At 45.4% G+C, this 18,134-nt stretch overlaps 1 protein-coding gene across 1 annotated transcript in view; it reads left to right on the forward strand.

Moving 5' to 3' along the window:
* The first annotated feature begins 2,054 nt into the window (after positions 1-2,054).
* Positions 2,055-18,134, forward strand: part of adarb2 (adenosine deaminase RNA specific B2 (inactive)) — a 665,338-nt gene continuing 649,258 nt past the window's right edge. The window contains exon 1 of the mRNA XM_080217455.1: positions 2,055-2,263. Within this exon, the coding sequence (XP_080073581.1) occupies positions 2,164-2,263 (100 nt within the window). The 5' untranslated portion in view covers positions 2,055-2,163. The remainder of the gene's footprint in view (positions 2,264-18,134) is intronic.

The following is an 18,134-nucleotide window of genomic DNA, read 5'->3' on the forward strand; positions in this document are numbered from 1 at the left end:
GCAGCATGTGGCACAGTGGTTGGCACTGCTGCCTCACAGCACTGGGACCAGGGTTCAATCCTAGGCTTGGGTCACTGTCTGTATGGAGTTTGCATGTTCTCCTCGTGTCTGCATGGGCTTCCTCCGGGTGCTCCGGTTTCCTCCCACAGTCCAAAGATGTGAGGTTAGGTGGATTGGCAATGCTAAATTGCCCCTTAGTGTCTGGGGGACTAGCTAGGGTAAATGTATCTTAACCCCATCTGGCTTCCATATCCAACCTTATGGCCTTACAGAAGGAAAACATTGCAGATGCTGAAAGTCTGAGCTGAAAATGCTGAAAACACTGGTAGATTTGGCAGCATCTGTGGAGGGAGAAATAGAGAGTTTGCATTGCTGGTCCATCACCTGCCATCAGACCTGGTAGTTATGGCCAAAATCCAGCCCTCATCATTTTGAAATGGTCCATCGGTCTCCAACCTCCACTAATTTATTGATTTATTATTGTCACATGTATTATTATACAGCGAAATGTATTGTTCCTTGTGTGCTATACAGACAAAGCACATGCCGTTGACAGAGAAGGAAAGGAGAGAGTGCAGAATGTAGTGTTACAGTCATAGCCAGGTTGTAGAGAAAGATCAACTTAATGCAAGGTAGATCCATTCAAAAGTCTGATGGCAGCAGGGAAGAAGCTGTTCTTGAGTCAGCTGTACATGACCTCAGACTTCTGTGTCTTTTTCCGGATGGAAGAAGATGGAAGAGAGAATATCCAGGGTGCATGGGGCCCTTAATGCTGTTGGCTGTTTTGCTGAGGCAGCTGAAAGTGTAGACAGAGTGGGAGGTTGGTTTGCATGATGGATTGGGCTACATTCAGATCCTTTTATAGTCTTTTGCGGTCTTGGGCAGAGCAGGAGCCATGCCAAGTTGTGATACAATGAAAAAGGAAGCTGTGTGAAGCCGTCAGGACGCTGGGGAGGGGGGCGAGTGTGTTCTGGGCTCTAGACCCCTCCCTTCCTCCCTATAACTTTGTGTAAAGAAGTGCTCCCAGACATCAGCCCGGAAGGATCTAAGCTCCAATCCTTCAGCCCCACTTTGTAAGGAGGCAGTGTGTAAAAGGGGCTAGTGGGGGCGGAGGGGGCTGGGGGGGGGGTGGTGGCGGTAAGGAACGAAGTATCCTGTTGGATGGGTGCAATGGAACTTGCTATTTGGAACTGCAGAAGTTACACCTCCGCGTGAACGGACAAGCAACAAAGGATGAAGTCGATTTCAAATAATAGGAACTTCATCTGTTTGACATTTAAGGAAATATGTCACTTTAGCTAATAAAGTACCTCCTCACGCTCGGGGGCATAATTAATCGCTAATTGATTTACAAGAAGGATTGGGGGGGAAAAGTTGCATTTGTGTTTAATGACATCGATACAGTTTGGGGTGAGCGCAACAATATAAAGCCTCTGGTATCCCCGTCTATGTAGTATTGCTCCTGTAAACGGTGCCTCAGGTTTTCGCGTTAGCTCCCAGACTTGTGTTCATTCCCTACAGCGCACTTCAGGTCCCCAGCATCCGTCAGCCTAATGGGACCTGAGTTTTGCAACTGACAGGGAGAGAGGGAGAGAGAGAGAGAGAGAGAGGCAGAGGAGGGAAGGAAGGAGGGGGTGGGGGGCGAGGGGCGGCATTGGGTAGAGGGGAGAGGTGGGAGGGAACTGGTCGCTGTTGATGTCACAGCCAAGAGACAGTCATGATTGGATCTAATTATAATTTGCGGCAGCAAATAGACAAGCTTCCCTGCACGATTGCCTGCAAAGTGGATAGTGCCAAGAGAGAGAGAAAGAGAGGGAACCTAATAGAAAGTAAGGTTTGTTGTGTTCAAAGCCCGCCAGAGCAAGCCGGAGGTCGCAGCTTTTAATATAAGGGCCAGCTGACGGCTGGCTGGTGAAAGCAGCGGTGAACACCTCACCCTCCCCAAGTGCTGAATGTGGACAAGGTAACAAAGCAGGGACAAGGTGAGGGGAGAGAAAGAGAGAGCTGGGGAGATAGGAGGGGGTGGCTTTGAAAGTGGAACAGAGGAAGGGGAAGCGAGTCACACACGCATAAATAGACAGGAAACAAAGTGGAGTGAAGGAGAGAAAGGGGGGAAGGTAGGGAGGACAACCCCTGAAGTATTACATTCTCCAAACTGCGGCAATGGCATCAGTGTTAGTGAGCAACCGACCCTCGGGAAGTGCTGGCAGCCAGCTGAAATGCAAGTTCAAGAGGAGACGAAGGAGGAGATCCAAAAGGAAAGGTAAGGGATTATTTTAATATATATATATATATCATTTATGCTTGTGTTTTGAAGAGCGTGTGTCGTTTTAGTCCACGATGCCGGCAAGACCACTGTCACCAACTCCAGCCCTCTCATTAACCTGAGATAACAATGATACATTCCAGACGGTCGCTAGATAATAAAAAAAGTGCAGTTGATGAATAATTGAAGCGAGCAGTCTTTACCCAGTGAGTGAGTGGTTGTCGGCGATTCTGTTCTGCACTGCTTTAGGAAGACTTAACCGGGAGAAGTAGTGGTGGCTGCTTTTGAACTGGAGGTATTTCGCAACACCACCCCTCCCCCCCCCACCCCCGCCGTCATCCCCGTTCTATTTAACTATAAATGTCGGTATATGTTCTTGTGTGGTGGCGCCGAGAACAGTGTGTGAGGGGCGCAGGAAATCAATCACAATGTACTTGCCAGGAGCTAACTATCTGTGGTCGGTCAGCATCCTTCCCTGGCGGTACCTGTCACTGTTTATATGGCTCAGGCTGTACCTTATTCAGTCGGAAAACTTAACTTGACAGGTGCCCTCTTCTCTCTTAGTCACTGCTCTGAGCTTAAGGAGACAAGAATGTCCAATCACTTCTTTTAAGGTAGATAATGTTCCTTTTTAGGAAGTGTTAATGTGACTGGAGTTGGCAGTATTTTTTTTTCTCTCTCTGAAGTTGAGACATTATTTCGAGGTCTGTGCTGGTTTCAAGACAAGGCAAGTTCTTACTGGGGGAGCGGGGTGATGGAACTGCAGCGAATTTCATTTCATTTATTATTGTCACATGTATTGGGATACAGTGAAAAGTATATCTTGCGCGCTATACAGACAAAGCATACCGTTCATAGAGTACATAGGGGACACAGGGTAGGGAAAGGGCGCGGAATGTCGTGTTGCAGTTACAGATAGGGTGCAGAGAAAGATCAGCTTAATATATGGTAGGTCCATTCAAAAGTCTTGAAGGCAGCAGGGAGGAAGAGAAGGGAGGGAAATTGGATAAAGGGATGGATAAAGCCGGACCGCACGGGTTAGGCAATTCTGTAGAATCCTGGCAATGTCCCCCCCTCCCCCCAAACCTCTGATAACAGAGAAAATGTGTCCTCGGAGCCAGCCGATGCCAGTCAGCCGCCCCTGAGAGAAGGCAATGTCATTCTGAACAACGTGTGCATCAATTCCCGCCTATTGCTGACAGAAGTTGTATTGCTGCAGATTTTCAGTTGAATTCGCTCCTTCCTTTTTTTGCCATTACAAACAAAAAAAATCACATCGGGAAAAGAAATAATGTTTGACACTGGATCCAAGTCGCCATGGAAACAGCACAAACACGCCAAGCCTTTAAAAGTTGCAGGGTTTTGTTGCGAGAATAATTATATCAGTACGGAGTTGTAGTTAGTGAATAAATAACTATTTCCCCCTCCCATTCCCCAACAGCCCCAGTTTAGTTCAACTAATATTTAAAACTGTTCTGATCCTAAAAGGGACTAAGTCAACCGGGTCCGAGCTGAAGCCACCAATATCCTTACAATCGCCTAGGGTGCAAATAGGAAAAGCGACACTAATGCCCCAGATTCTTCAGGACTGTATTAGATATAAATTCAGGGGAGATATCCGATGATTTATACTAAACCTGGTTCACCTTCCCTTACAGCGCAGGCGACAATACCTCAAACTTAAGACCGCGGTCTTGCGATAGCTCCCTGCCCGCTTTAATGTTGGCCCACTTTGGTTTTGATTCATTCATTCTGAATCCTCCCTTCAGGATGGATTGTACATAAACTTTTCTGGTATTTTTACATTGTATTGTGCCATTTCTCAACTAAGCTGTAACAGGAATGCATGGCCAGGATTTTTTTCTAGACCTGGGACATGGATACACACACATGCACTGTGCATACCTGTATGTGTGTATATATAATGTGTGTGATATGGATGTGTGTGATGTGTTTGTGAGTCTGTGATGTGTGTGTGATATGTATGTATATATGTGATCTGTGTGTACGTATATGCATGTGTTTAATACATATACACATACATTAATGTTCATACACAAGTATGTATACGTGTGTGCGTATATGCATCTGAATAATGCACATACACATATATCAATGCTCATATACAAGTATATATACGCGCGCTAGCAATTACATAAAATATATATTTACAAAAATAGCTTTAATTCACTGGACCTGGTTTGTTTTCAGAGCGATGTTCGAAATATCTAGGGTTCCACCTCTGCAAACTACTGCCCAAATTAGCTGACGAAAGGACACTATGCCGCAATCGTTCCTTTTTCGTCCTGTTCTGTTTATTTAAATATTATTTCCAAATGAAATGTTTAGGAACCTTTAGAAAGCTGCAGAGGCCCTGGCAACTTTCACAGGAGAGAAAGGGCGAGCAGAAGTGTGTGTGTGAGAGAGAGACAGAAAGGGGCAGAGGGAACTAAAATAGGAGGTTGGGGGAGAGGGAAAGAAAATCCATGTGAACGGGAGACGGTACAACAGTGTGGCAACTCCCGAGAAATGTAAAGAGGGCAATAATGCTAGACTGAGAATAGAGACTGGGTGGAAGCATGGGGAGAATAACTGGAGATGGATAACAGTGAAATGAAAAGAAATAGTGCAGGAAGATGAAACTTGCAAGTGACAGCATATAGGAATTTTGTTTTTAAATTACACATCCATGGAATCTGAGCAAGAATGTTGGAAAGTCGCAGCGAGGTGCTGTACAAAGCCGCTTTGGCCGTCGATCTTCCCCGAGCTGGTGAAGGAAACATGTTTGATCTGAGCTGCTTTCTAACTCTCTCTCTCCATAGTCAGGTTGGGCCCGGGCTCTTTGCAGAGGGGTGGCCGCTTCTAGCCCTGCTGACAACTTCGGAGGGAGCAGAGTGGATTTGATGATGAAATTAACTCGATTCCATCCTTATGCTCTCGCCTAATTCCCCCGAGCCTCTGTCCCCCATCGCCCTTCGCTCTGTGATCCGTGTAATAGTTGGAGTTTTCGAGACAGCATTAGCAGAACTCGCAAACTCGGACGCAGAAATAGCAAAATTGACCCCCTTCCCTCCCACCCCCTCAGCTCCGAGCGCCCAGAGTGGGTGCTGGTAGGAACGGGGAGCTCCCCGCTTGCCTCCACCGAGGTTCCCTCGCAGTGGTCATTCTGGGGCGAGATCTCCACACATTTGCCGCCCGCCGTTCCAGATCATCCCTTCCCCAGGGCAAGAATCATCCTGGCTCCCTCCTCCCGGGGATTGAAGCCGCTTGCAGAACGATGCCTGACTCCTGCATGGGTTCCCGTCAGTTTGGATTTTTAACTGCTGCAGAAATACAGCTTTGGGGTTTTAATGGCTTGCAAATAAAAAGAACAGAGAAGTATTCAGCAAGGCTCACTGTGGCTGCGGTGGTGGGCTTTGTTATATGAATGGACCAGCAGACCCCCTCACCCCCTTATGTCTCGCTCTCCCACCACCGGAGCTAATAGCTTATGTTGATGTATTTTTTTTAATTGAGTCTGCCACCCCCTCCCCTCCTTTTAAGTCCTGTGACCTTTTTGAATTCACTAGAAAGCCTTGGGGGTAGTTCCGAAGGATATTGAGATTCGACAATGATTCACTCCCTGAGACAAGGGCTCTCCCCTTCCCCCAGGATGTATTGAATTGAGGGGACTTGGAGTTAACACCTTTACAGAGGTAGAGAAAGAGGAGCGTGGAAGAAGTGAATGAAGTAAGGAAAAAGTGGAAAGCTCCCGAAGGACTGAAGTAAACGCGGGGCGATTGTGAGCAAGTTCACACACACCACCTTTCCCCAGTGGAGTTGCCAAACACACACACAGTATAAAGCTTTTGAAAAGACAACTTAATTTTAAATCCCTTCTACTATAGAGAACAGAGCCTAGTGACACCAGAGATGGAAAGTAGAGTTTGGGGAGGGAAGGGAAGGCACTCAGAATGATTATTTAGGAAGCTTGTCAAATCAGGAATCCTGAAATCCTCCAACCTGAGGACAGATTGCAGTGTCTGAGAGGGGATGTAGAAGATTAAGACGGTGAGGACAGATTGGTAGTGAAAGAGGGCACTAACTTGTTATATATTTCAGCAGGAAAAGAAACCTAACAGGTCACTCCAAATGAATACCATCACTAATTCATAAAAATGTCATCGAGAAGGGGTACCCTTCAGCTCTCTCATTCGCTTTTTGTTGTTGGGTATAGCTTGATTTTTACCGTTAACGATTTCCGCCTGTAGGAATTGTACGGCAATGTGACTTCACCTAACAGCAGGGTAGCCTTGTGATTCATCCCACATTCGCCATACTCCAGTGGCGGCGCTTGGTTTAATAAACCGGAGTGTGCAGGGGTTTGGGGGGGGGGGCGCATAATCGAAGCTTTGGTTGCTGCTTGGCTCCAGCTGCCTCACCAATGGAAACTGTTGCCAGCGGGGAAGGCTAGCAGGGAGGAGCAGACTTACTTACTCTGCATAAACCTACCCTACCCCACCCACCTCCTCTCATCCCTGGGTGGGGGGGGGGAGTACCGTGCTGAAGGCAGACTGTGGGTATCAGCAAAAGGGAGGTGGGGGGGCAGATTAGCAAAAATAAACTTTCATTCCTTGTGGAGTGAAAACTAAAACAAATCGCTTTGTAAGAAGAAGCCAACGGGCAGGACTGAGCAAAGTTGTGCTTCGGGTAATGTCCCTGATTTTCTACAAGATAAATGGATGGATGTGTTGAATGATGTGAACCCAGCCTGTAAGGCTGGGCGTGTCATCTTCCAGCTGGATAACCGATTTCTTTACAGAGTTAGGCATGTTGAAATAGGTGTCATTTTCACATTCCAGCTCACCTAAATGTGATTATCTCCCCCCTGCCTCTCTGTGAAGCTAGTTTAGTGCAGGTACGCACCGTGCTGAAATTCCCTGTTGCTGAGGGTAGCATTAAAAGAGATTTACAGAGGAGATTGCCACCGTGACGACTGAAGTTCACTCGAGTTTTTATTAAACGCCAACTGGGAGCCATTGTGTGCCCCCCGCCGCCGCTTCTAAGCAGCCAAGGGCACCGTCAAACTCACTCCACACGCTTCTGCTAAGTGAATGGTAGCTCCCCAATGTCAGTTTAGTGCTGAACTCCGCCCGCTGCCGCTTCCCATTCGGCGACGTTCGCAGATCAAGTTCGCTCTGACTAAGCGTCCACCCGTCGCAGCGACAGAATTAATCTGAGCTTGTGTTTAAACCGCGATATGCGAACTTCTGACGGAAAGCTGCCCGCCTCCTCCTGATGAGCACGGGGGCAGGGGTGAGAGCCACTCACCCCCTCTTAATCTCGCTGTGGTTTGATGTTTTCAGTTTTATTTAAGATTTGTTTTAGGTTCAAGGCAGTGTCCCTTTAATGGGGTAGCCCTCTAATTCATCCCTTGGTTCATTTGATTTAATTTTAATTGGTTATCCGTTTTACCCACCCAGAATAGGAGATTACCGCTCGCCTCTCAATTGGACAGGGCTGATTTTTCAATCCTAACTGAGTCTAGCTGCTTTGGTTGTGTGTCACTCCGAATTGCCCACGCCCAATCACCAGTTCCCAAGTGTCCAGCTCCAGCATCTATAATTAGGTGAGTGAGGTCCAGGTTTGCATCACTCTCAGCCCAACTCTCTCCCTCTGCACTTCCCCGCAGGAGAATATCATTTCCCCCCTCTCTCTTTCTTTCTCCACCTTCATCAAGTCCTTTCCTGTTACACCTTTTATGGTTTAACCTTTTTGCAGCTGACCTGTACAGTTTCCAGCTAGCATATGACTTCTTCAGGCTGCTCTGAAGACGGGTCATAAGGGCCGGCACGGTGGCACAGTGGTTCGCACTGCTGCCTCACAGCGCCAGGGACCCGGCTGTGTGGAGTTTGCACGTTCTCCCCGTGTCTGCTTGGGTTTCCTCCGCGTGCTCTGGTTTCCTCCCACAGTCCGAAAGATGTGCTGGTTTGGTGCATTGGCCATGCTAAATTCTCCATCAGTGTACCCGAACTGGAGTGTGGTGACTAGGGGATTTTCACAGTAACTTCATTTGCAGTGTCAGACTATTTGTGACACTGATGTAAATATTAAACGTTTACATAAAAGCAAAATACTGCAGATGCTGGAATCTGAAATAGAAAAATGCTGGAAAATCTCAGCAGGTCTGACAACATCTGTGGAGAGAGAATAGAGCCTACGTTCCGACGTTTTCCAGTCTAGACGGCCCTTCCTCAGAGCTAATTCATAAACGTTTGCTCTATGTTTTCTTCTGCACGGATGCTGCCGGACCTTCTGAGGGTTTTCCAGCATTTTCTTTATGTGTTTGTTTCTGTTTCAGATTTGCATCATCCGCAGAATTTCCGCCTTTAACTAAGGGTTTGAATCCACTCGGTCGTGTCAAGTTATGACCGCCGGCGGTTCTGCTGCTATTATGGTAGATTTTGGACAGGACTGGAGATCTGCAATTGTTGAAAGCGCTATTACACTTCACACCATTGCCTTCAGTCCAGGCTCACACTGCTCCGATGAGGGCCATACCGCTTGGTTCAGCCAGAGGTGAAAAATACCCACATGAATAAATCAAAGTTGAACAAGGTCTCAGGACATAAAGAGGCCCTTCGGCCCATCATGTCTGTGCCAGCCATCAAACAACTATATATACTAATCCCATTTGCCAGAACTTGGTCTGTAGCCTGGTATACTGTGGCATTTCATCTAAATGCTTCTTAAATGTTGCGAAGGTTCCTGCCTCTATCACCCTTTCAGGCAGTGACTTCCAGATTCCTTCTGGGTGAAAAAGTCTTTCCTCAAATCATAAAATACCATCAGTGCAGAAGAGGCCATTTGGCCCATCTCTGACAGAGCCGGTGCAGACTCTTTCCCCTCTTCCGCCACCCTATCCCCGTCAGCCTACACATTTACTACGGCTAATCCATCTAACCTATGCATTTTGGGACACTAATGGGCAATTTAGCATGGCCAATCCACCCAACCCGCACATGGGTGGATTGTGGGAGGAAATTGGAGCACCCGGAGAAAACCCACGCAGACACGGGGAGAACGTGCAAACTCCACACTGACAGTGACCCAAGGTCCGAATGGAACCCAGACCCCTGGAGCAGTGAGGCAGCAGCGCTAAGCGCTGTGCTATCCTCTAAATCTGTTAAGTGTCAAGTCCTTTCCTGTGCTATTATTTGGTTTAACCTTTTTGATGCTGTTATTGACATTCAAGCCCAGCAAGTGTTTGAGTCTGTATTATTTCTTCAGGGAGCTCTGTGCCCCTCGGTTATTGACCCCTCTTCTAAGAAGAAAATCTTCTTCCTGCCTATATCCCTCAATTTTGTACACCTCAATCAGCATCCACAGCACCTCCAACCCTCAACCCTCTACCTCTTCAGTCTTCTCTGCTCCAAGGAAAAGAACCCCCAAACCTACCCAGCCACCATTCATAGCGGAAACGCTCCAGTCCAAACAACATCCTTTGCACTCTCTTTAGTCCATACGCCGATTACAATAAAAATGATTGAAATTTTCTTTTATATATCACCCACCCCATAAAATATATTTCCTCCTCTGACCTATGCTGCTCCAAATTATATGACTGCAAGTAGATATTTTCATCATAAAGTCTACATTAACTTCCCTTTCTAAAAAGGGTCCTACTGTTCAACAGGCTGTCAGGGCTGACCCTGGTAGATAATTCTGGGAGATGACAAGGGCTGGACAAGCTCAAGGCATGATGTAGAGATGCCGGCGTTGGACTGGGGTAAACACAGTAAGAAGTCTCACAACACCAGGTTAGAGTCCAACCAATTTATTTAATAGAAATACTATCAAATAAACTGTTTGGACTCTAACCTGGTGTTGTGAGACTTCTTACCGAGCTCAAGGCAGCCAGTCAGCCAGCGGTGAGAGAGAAAGAGGGAGACATTCGGCGGCACCGGTTTAAAGCGAGCTCAGGGGAGACATTGACTCATAGCAACTTATTGTCAGAGAGAGGGCAGTGTGATCAGCGGCCCTCGTGACATCTCTCAGCCTGAGTGGCACCCTGTGTAAGGCTGCAGTGTGGTGAATGAAATGAGGAGGTCGATCTAAAATCGCTACTACACTTCCAACAGCCGAGTCAGACAAAAGACTATCGACGCTAACGGTGTCAGTTCTGATATTCTGTAACAAAATTTGTCTCAAGATTTCAACCCAGTTTATCTGAGCGGCTTGAAGCAATTCAAATCCTAGTTTGATAGAGGTTGAATATAATACAGGGAATTGAGAAGGGGTCAGTCTGTTCCCTGGTAGTGGTTTGATCAACTTCCTTTTACAATAATGCAGCTTAAATATTAAATCTGCATTATGACGATGCGAATATATCATGTTATTTATCTAAAAGCACATTCTGTTAATTCGGGTACTTCCCCCAGCAGCAGCCTGCTGTGCTGAGATTAAACAGATATGTTTATTTTTATTGATCGACTAATCTCCAGGACACGTTGCAGATTAATACGATGGATTTGGTCGGCAACTGTAAACAGATTTTCTGCAGATTTCATTTCTACATCCATCCGTTCTGTGGATTGCTGGTCATCTTTTTGTGGAGTCGGGGTTACATTTCGTTGACAGGAGTGAGTCGGCAAGTCCGAAACAAAGTCATATTCTGGCTCCCTGTGTACCAGAAAGTGCACAATTATCCGGGGGGAAATTAAGGATCATGCTCAACTGTGATGCCCCACATGATCGAATTGCCCGCAAATGCTGACCGTCTAGGTCCAGCCTTGAAACAAGTTCGGCAAATCTTTTGGCAAAAATAAAATCAAATTGCTGGCGGACGCTGAAATCTGAAACCAAAAGAGAAAATGCTGGAAAATCTCAGCCGGTCTGGCAGCATCTATAAGGAGAGAAAAGAGCTGAGGTTTCGAGTCCAGGTGACCCTTTGTCAAAACTAGTATTGGGAGACATTTATACCGTTGGGTGAGGGAATGAAAGATTAAACAGCCACAAAAACAAGGGAAAAGGCTGCCAACGGCAACCCATAGAGAGAATAAAAGGTGTGAATGGCCAAAGGGCAGAGAAGCTGAAACAAGAGGATAAGATGTAGATGAAGATGTGGGGAGATGGGTGGGAGAGAGGTAAAACTGAGAAAAAGGGAGAGAAAAGGTAAGAAAAGGTGATAAAGTGGGGGGAAAGAAAAATGGAGAAAGGCAATAAAGAAATAAAAGATAGAGAACAGTTAAAAATTAAATAAACTGAAAACAAAGAGGTCGAGGTGGGTTAGAGCTAAACAACTGAATTTACTGGATCAGGGGTCATTTGGAGACTGCCTTTGTACAATAGTACACCAGCATTAAAGCGTGCATTCTGAACTGAGAATAGACATGGGGAGAAAACTAAAGTTGAGAGCGAGAGGCTGTAACACTTGCCAATACAGCTGGACCCTGCAACACCGGCAGAGCCGCTGAACGCTGTGTGCGTCAGGACAGCCCCGCTCAGCGCGTCCGAGCCCGTCTGTAACAGTTTGAACGAGTTTCAGCTCTTATCAGTCACATGAGCTGCTAATAAGAAAATTAAACTCCACTAACAATGGGCACTGTGACACAAGGAAGGGAATCACCTGCATAACGCATTTTGGGATGTTTCAGCAGAATACTTCGTAAACGCAAGCATTCCATTTTTACTCTTGTACCTGCTTAAGGTACAATAGATAAAAGCAAATTACTGTGGATGCTGGAATCTGAAACCAAAAGAGAAAATGCTGGAACATCTCAGCAGGTCTGGTGGGGCATTGTGGCTGTGACTCGACTTTCATTCCCTCACCCTGCTGTATAAATATCTCCCACTTTCTATGCTTTGACAAAGGGTCATCTGGACTCGAAACGCCAGCTCTTTCCTCCAAGATACAATAGACTCGTGTTGCGGTTTTAGAACCTGACAGTATATTTTACCACTTGGTTTCCTGCGGGACAAAATTTGAGCATAGCACGTGGTAGTACTCCCTCGCATGGACACCACTGTAAGCAACACGGTTAAAACTCTTGTCTGGTCTCCACCCTTCAGTACGAATTAGATTTACAATAGCTTAATTGAATTAATTCAGGTTAATTGGAATGATACGAATGTTAATGGGCGGTCGGAAGCAATTTTGGAACAAAATTATGGGATCGCACTGCAAGAGTTGATGTGTCAAATCCCCCGTTATCGGCATGCACCCATTCATTACACACACAAACAGAAAATGCTGGAGAACCTCAGCAGATCTGACAGCATCTGTGGAGAGAGAATGGAGCCAACGTTTCGAGTTTGGGTTACCCTTCCTTTATCCCTTTCACAGCTCCATCAAAACAGCCGAAGAACGGATGCCACGCCTAAAAGGCGTTGGAGTGACTCCTTCCCAATCGGTTCACTCTTGGGAAGGCGAGTTGTATTAAATGCTTCAGAGTCATTTACCCCCTGGATCTCACTCTGTCAATATGCAGCAAAACCATGTAGTGAGAGAATAACCTGTAAAACCTGGAAGCGTGTCTTTACCACAGGAAGTAGTTGATGCCAAAACATTGAATGTATTCGAGAGGCGGCTGGATATAGCACTTGGGGCGAAGGGGATTAAAGGTTATGGGGAAAAAATCAGGATTAGATTGAGTTGGATGATCAGCCATGATCGCGACGAATGGCGGAGCCGGCTCGAAAGGCCAAATGGCCTCCTCCTGCTCCTATTTTCTATATTTTATGTCTTGGAGCAATATATCCAGACAGGATTTGGTGAATAGCTGGATTTTGGGTCCCATTGTCTTTAAATGAAGACGTTTTGCTCCCATTGTTTTATGTGAATATATTAAACCATGTGAACCATGCCTTGGAAATTTAGACTTGAGCTAAGTGGGAATTATTTGTAAGTGATTTGTAACCCAATTGGATGAAAATTCTATTCATTAAAAATGGTACAAGGTTGCAATTCGGATCCTTAACCAAAAAAAAGTACTCCTCATGTGAAAACACAACAACTCGAATGTACTGTTTGAGTCCCATCAGCCTTTTTTAAAAAGTTAATTTCAGTAGAGCTAAAATAAGTTGATTGCAAACAAAAAGCATTTTCGAAGCACGCATACCGGCGGGAGAGCTGGATCCAAACTCGATTGCAACTGTAATCTGCGAATCTTTTAATTTTGAGGACCATTGAGTTGACAAAGCTGTTAACTCAGTCTGCATACAGTTTGTCTGGTCTAGTCGATTATTCACTGCGGATGGGCCAGAAGTAATTCAGGTGAAATTTCACCTCCGAAATGCTTTCCTGCCGCAGTGAATAGCGGCTCGAATTAAGGCCAACATTTGCCCACGCTCAAATGTGGGAGTAAGTTGTTTATCATCTATTTTTAATGCAGGTGGCAAAACAACAAATTACTTCATGTGTCATTGTTAGAAGTTGATACAGGTCAGTCGATATGCGGGAATGAATTTATTTTGCCTCGCCTTATTGTGCTCGTACCCAGACAGGCAAGGGATTGCGGGAAAGACGCTAAATAATTATTCGTGGGCAATGGATGTTTTTTTAAAAAAGATTGGAGCCTAATTCGAAGCCGCTGCTCAGTTGTATCCAGGATGAATGTTGGCTGGCAGTCAGGAGCTGGTACATAATTCATGCAATGCCTTACTCGCTGCTGGCCGGCACGCTTAGACGGGACAAGCTTGTACCCCGTTCCCCCCAGAGCAAAATCTCACCCACCCAGCCTTGAGAACGAACAGAAAGAGAGATTGATGATTACAATGTGGAGCATGATTGTTTGCCTACCTGTAAGCAGTGTTTTTATCTTAACATTTCAGCAACAACCAAAATAAACTTAGAATCTGACAGGTGCGGACCATCTGTGTCTAAGTTGGCACTGACTCACTTATATCAGTGTGGCTGGCTCCCTCTCATCTCCCCCACTTCCTCATACTACAGGACTAGGCAGTCTATTCATGATTTGAGCAGCGCTGTCGGATCTGCATCGCCTGCAAGGTTATTGAAGAAGTGCTGCTCCTCTCTCCGTCTGAAGAAGAGTACTAATTCTGTTTATTAACACCGAGCACAAAAGCTCAGCGGACTAAGCGGAGAGAAGATAAGTGAACCCTTCATCAGAACTTTATAATGCTCATTATCCTCGTTGGGAAATTGTTCTGAGCAAATTAGTCAGGTCCCCGATGCCAAAGTGACACTTTTTTTTTCTCCCTCTCCTGCCTTGAGTTGTTTTGCGTGTGTATTATTTCCGATCTCCGTCACTGACTGCCCCACCGTCCCCACCGCAATCCCCCATCCAATCTTCAGCAATCAGCGAGAACTTTAAAAGACTGTTAGTGATCAGTCTTCGTTTTTAATGATGTACAAGGAAAGGAAATGAGCCTCCGGTTAAAGCACTTCTGTCATTTAATTGGCGCAGGATTCCACTAGGGGAGCCAAGAGGAAATAATTATTCAGAATGATCAAACTCAGGGAATCATTTCCCTCGCTCAGGACACATTGCATTTGTTAACTAGGCTCAATACGCCGCATTCTTGACTGCTATCAGGCATCACCCTACACCACCCCATCCAGCTGGGTGCACTGCCCTTGCCTGTTTCCATTCTCATCCGTCTAATCTTAGCCAGAGAATTCCCAATGGCTTCCCTATCCGCTCCTGCACCTTCACCTCTAGTGTCTTTATCCTTGGCTCCCTCCTATTTCTCCTTTACCTGCTTAAGTTTGAAAGCATTGCGTCAGTCTTCACGTGTACACTGGCAAAACTCGGCTTTATCTCACCGCCACCTCTCTGCATTCCTTTATTATTGCTAAATGATCAATTTGGCTATATATCTGACACTCAGTTATGGGGATGGGCAGGGATTCCCTCCAGTTAAATAAATGCTGACCACCCCTGTCCCGCTGAAGAATAGAAGTTAAATAAATATTGAGAGGACCAAAGTCCATTGTCTGTTCATATTGTCCTCTGTAGTCTCACTCCTTCCTTTCCCTATAATCTTCCCCACAATCCTCATCTAATTCTGGCCTCTTGAGGGGCCCTAATTTTAACAGCTCCATCCAGCTCTGCCTTCAGTTGCCTAGGCTCCACGCTCTGGGAATCCCACACTCCTTAAAACCTGCCTCTTTAACCAAGCTTTTGATCTTTTCTACCCTGATATCTCTTCACATGGCTGAGTGGCAAATGTTACTAAGACTCCTGTGAAACATTTCGAGTGGTGCAGTCATTAGCACTGCTGCCTCACAGTGCCAGGGACTCGGGTTCAATTCCAGCTTCGGTTGACTGTGTGGAGTTTGCACATTCTCCCCCTTGTCTGTGTGGCTTTCCTCCTGGTGCTCTGGTTTCCTCCCACAGTCCAAATGTGTGGGTTAGGTGAATTGACTGTGCAAACTTGCCCCTTGGTATCAAGGTGACTAGCAGGGTATAAATGCATGGGGTTATGGGGATTGTTATAGGTGCAGGCTCATTGGGCCGATGGCCTCCTTCTGTACTGTAGAAATTCTGTGTTTTATTCTGTAACCAGAAGTTGAGATTGTACATTTGTGTTTGCGATCCACAGCATGTGTGAAGTTAATTTTCCAGTTTGACATCCCAGTGCAGTACAAAGGGACATGAGGCCATTCAGTCCCTCTAATATAGTCCACCACTCAAAATCAAGGCCAACCGACACCTCAACTTAATTTTCCCACATCAGGTTCACCAAAAGCATATCAATCTGAGAGATGAAAGCTCCAATTGATCTAGTGTTCACAGCCTTTTTGGGAGGTGGGATGGAGGGAATTGGATTCAGGATTTATATTCCTCTTGCCAATCGCCCTCTTGCCTAGTCTAGTTCCAATCCCCTCATTTAGGATTCTCCTGCTGCCTTTCAGACAAAGTCGATGAAGTGGAACTGTATGGAAGCATTGTATTTTTGTTGGTGGGGGGGGGGGAGCGGGGGTTAAAATAGGGGGATGTGGAGCTGGCATTAAATCTGTTCAGGTGATTCAACTAGATTATAAGGATCCTGCAGCATTGCTCAAAAAAGTTCAGGGTCTCCTCCTAAAGCACTGATTAACATCTGATACGAGCCATAGCGTCAAAATAAATATGATGCAACTGTTGGTTACATTTGCCTACCTAGCAACAGTTTCAAAAGTAAATTGTTGTATGAAAAGCTCCCAGACACTTTGATGCTTTGGACAAGGTGCTATTGAAATGCAAATATTATCATTATAACTGTGGAAACACACTAGGAAATTTCATAGCTGAAGGATTGGAATTCTGAAGAAACATCAGTCCACAAACATTAACCTTTGGAGGGCAACTGACTGCTCAATGTAAAATTGCCCAGAGTAATAGGGAACTAAATATAGGCCCATTAATACTGTGTTCCTAAAGAACACTGGCAAGTAGACATAATTTGAAACTACACCATTTTTAAGGCAGGTTTTTTTTTACAATTGTCAAAGATAATCTATTCCCTTTATTTTACATGTAAAAACACATTAATGTGCAGCAGTTATGATTGGCAATTATAACTGATTTTCTATTAAATAAATAACCCATTTGCCAAAATCTCAGATTGACTTATCAAGATCGGAAAGCATTAGTATTCTGCTTTATGCCAGTTAAAGATAAAAATTCATTCGCTTAAACTCACGTTTGGCTTTGAAGATATTGATTTTTTTTAATAACAGATCGGTCTCTTGTGCTTGAAAATAACTGTTACGCCAATGCTGTGAAACTAGATCCAGTACCTCTCTGATTGGGAGAAACTAGCAAGAAAAGACTGATATTACCCTAATCTGTGAGCCTGGGTGCATGTGAGAGACAGTGATGTCCTTGTGAGATGCCCACGAGTATCTCAAAAACCAACTGCCTTCCAATATGATTTCCATTAAGTGAGCTACACATAGGGTAATAGATGACTGGCAGTGAGTTACAAGGCAGTAAATCAATCCAGCAGTTCCCATGGATGTCATAAACCACAAGATTGAATTACTTCCTCAAACTCGCTGCCAGATATTTTGCACACATTCTCTCCTACAGTTTAAAACCATGCTCACTGTTTTGTGTTCTCCCACTTTTACCTGCCAGGCTTCATTCTGAATGCAGTAACATGACTTATCTGGATGAGTGATAAAGAGGATATCATGGTAACAAGTGCCTGGTAGTATATTTAACTTGATTCTCCACTTCATCCCCAGCTAATGAATAGGAGATTAAAGTTGCAATATACTTTTCTTGCATTAAACCCTATCAATGTAGCAGCTAGTCGGGAGATGTGGCTTTGCAATGAATTCATGGTGAAATCAATTTGTGTACAAGCACATTACTAAGAAATGGTTCTTTCTGTATGTTCATATCTCTAGCCTGTTTTACTTCCATACAGTTATTTATTTAACTTTCACGTAAGTGGCTGAGTTAAGAAGCTTTCTTTAAATTTCCTTCTCACTGGCAAGCCTCTCTGCTGTTGTGTTCTGCTGACTCCACATCTTTGCTGAACTTCTGCATAGGTGAGAAATTATGCATATAATTCAGATAATGTGAACTTGTATTCAGCGCTGCGTGCTTTTTTTAGGTAACTAAATCAACAAATTGAGGGATAAATTGAAAGGTGGTACAGTACCCAAGAGAACAAAACCATGAAGGAAACTTAAAACAAAATATGATCAAAGGATCGATAAAATGCCCCAGTCCCCACAGTGCCCACTGGGCATGGAAGCCTCGATAGCACCAGCGGACAGTGTATGCTCCCTTTCCAGGAACAACTGGCAGGAACATAGCTGCAGAAGAGGGGCAGACGCCCAGGACAGGCGACTCCCTCAGCCACCAGCTGCCTAGACCAATTAATGGGCAGGTTGGCCAGGCCTACACGGAGGGCCTCCTGCCTCCCCACC

This window comes from Carcharhinus amblyrhynchos, chromosome 2, assembly GCF_965287045.1.
Source record: "Carcharhinus amblyrhynchos chromosome 2, sCarAmb.v2.hapA, whole genome shotgun sequence".
Taxonomy (NCBI): domain Eukaryota; kingdom Metazoa; phylum Chordata; class Chondrichthyes; order Carcharhiniformes; family Carcharhinidae; genus Carcharhinus; species Carcharhinus amblyrhynchos.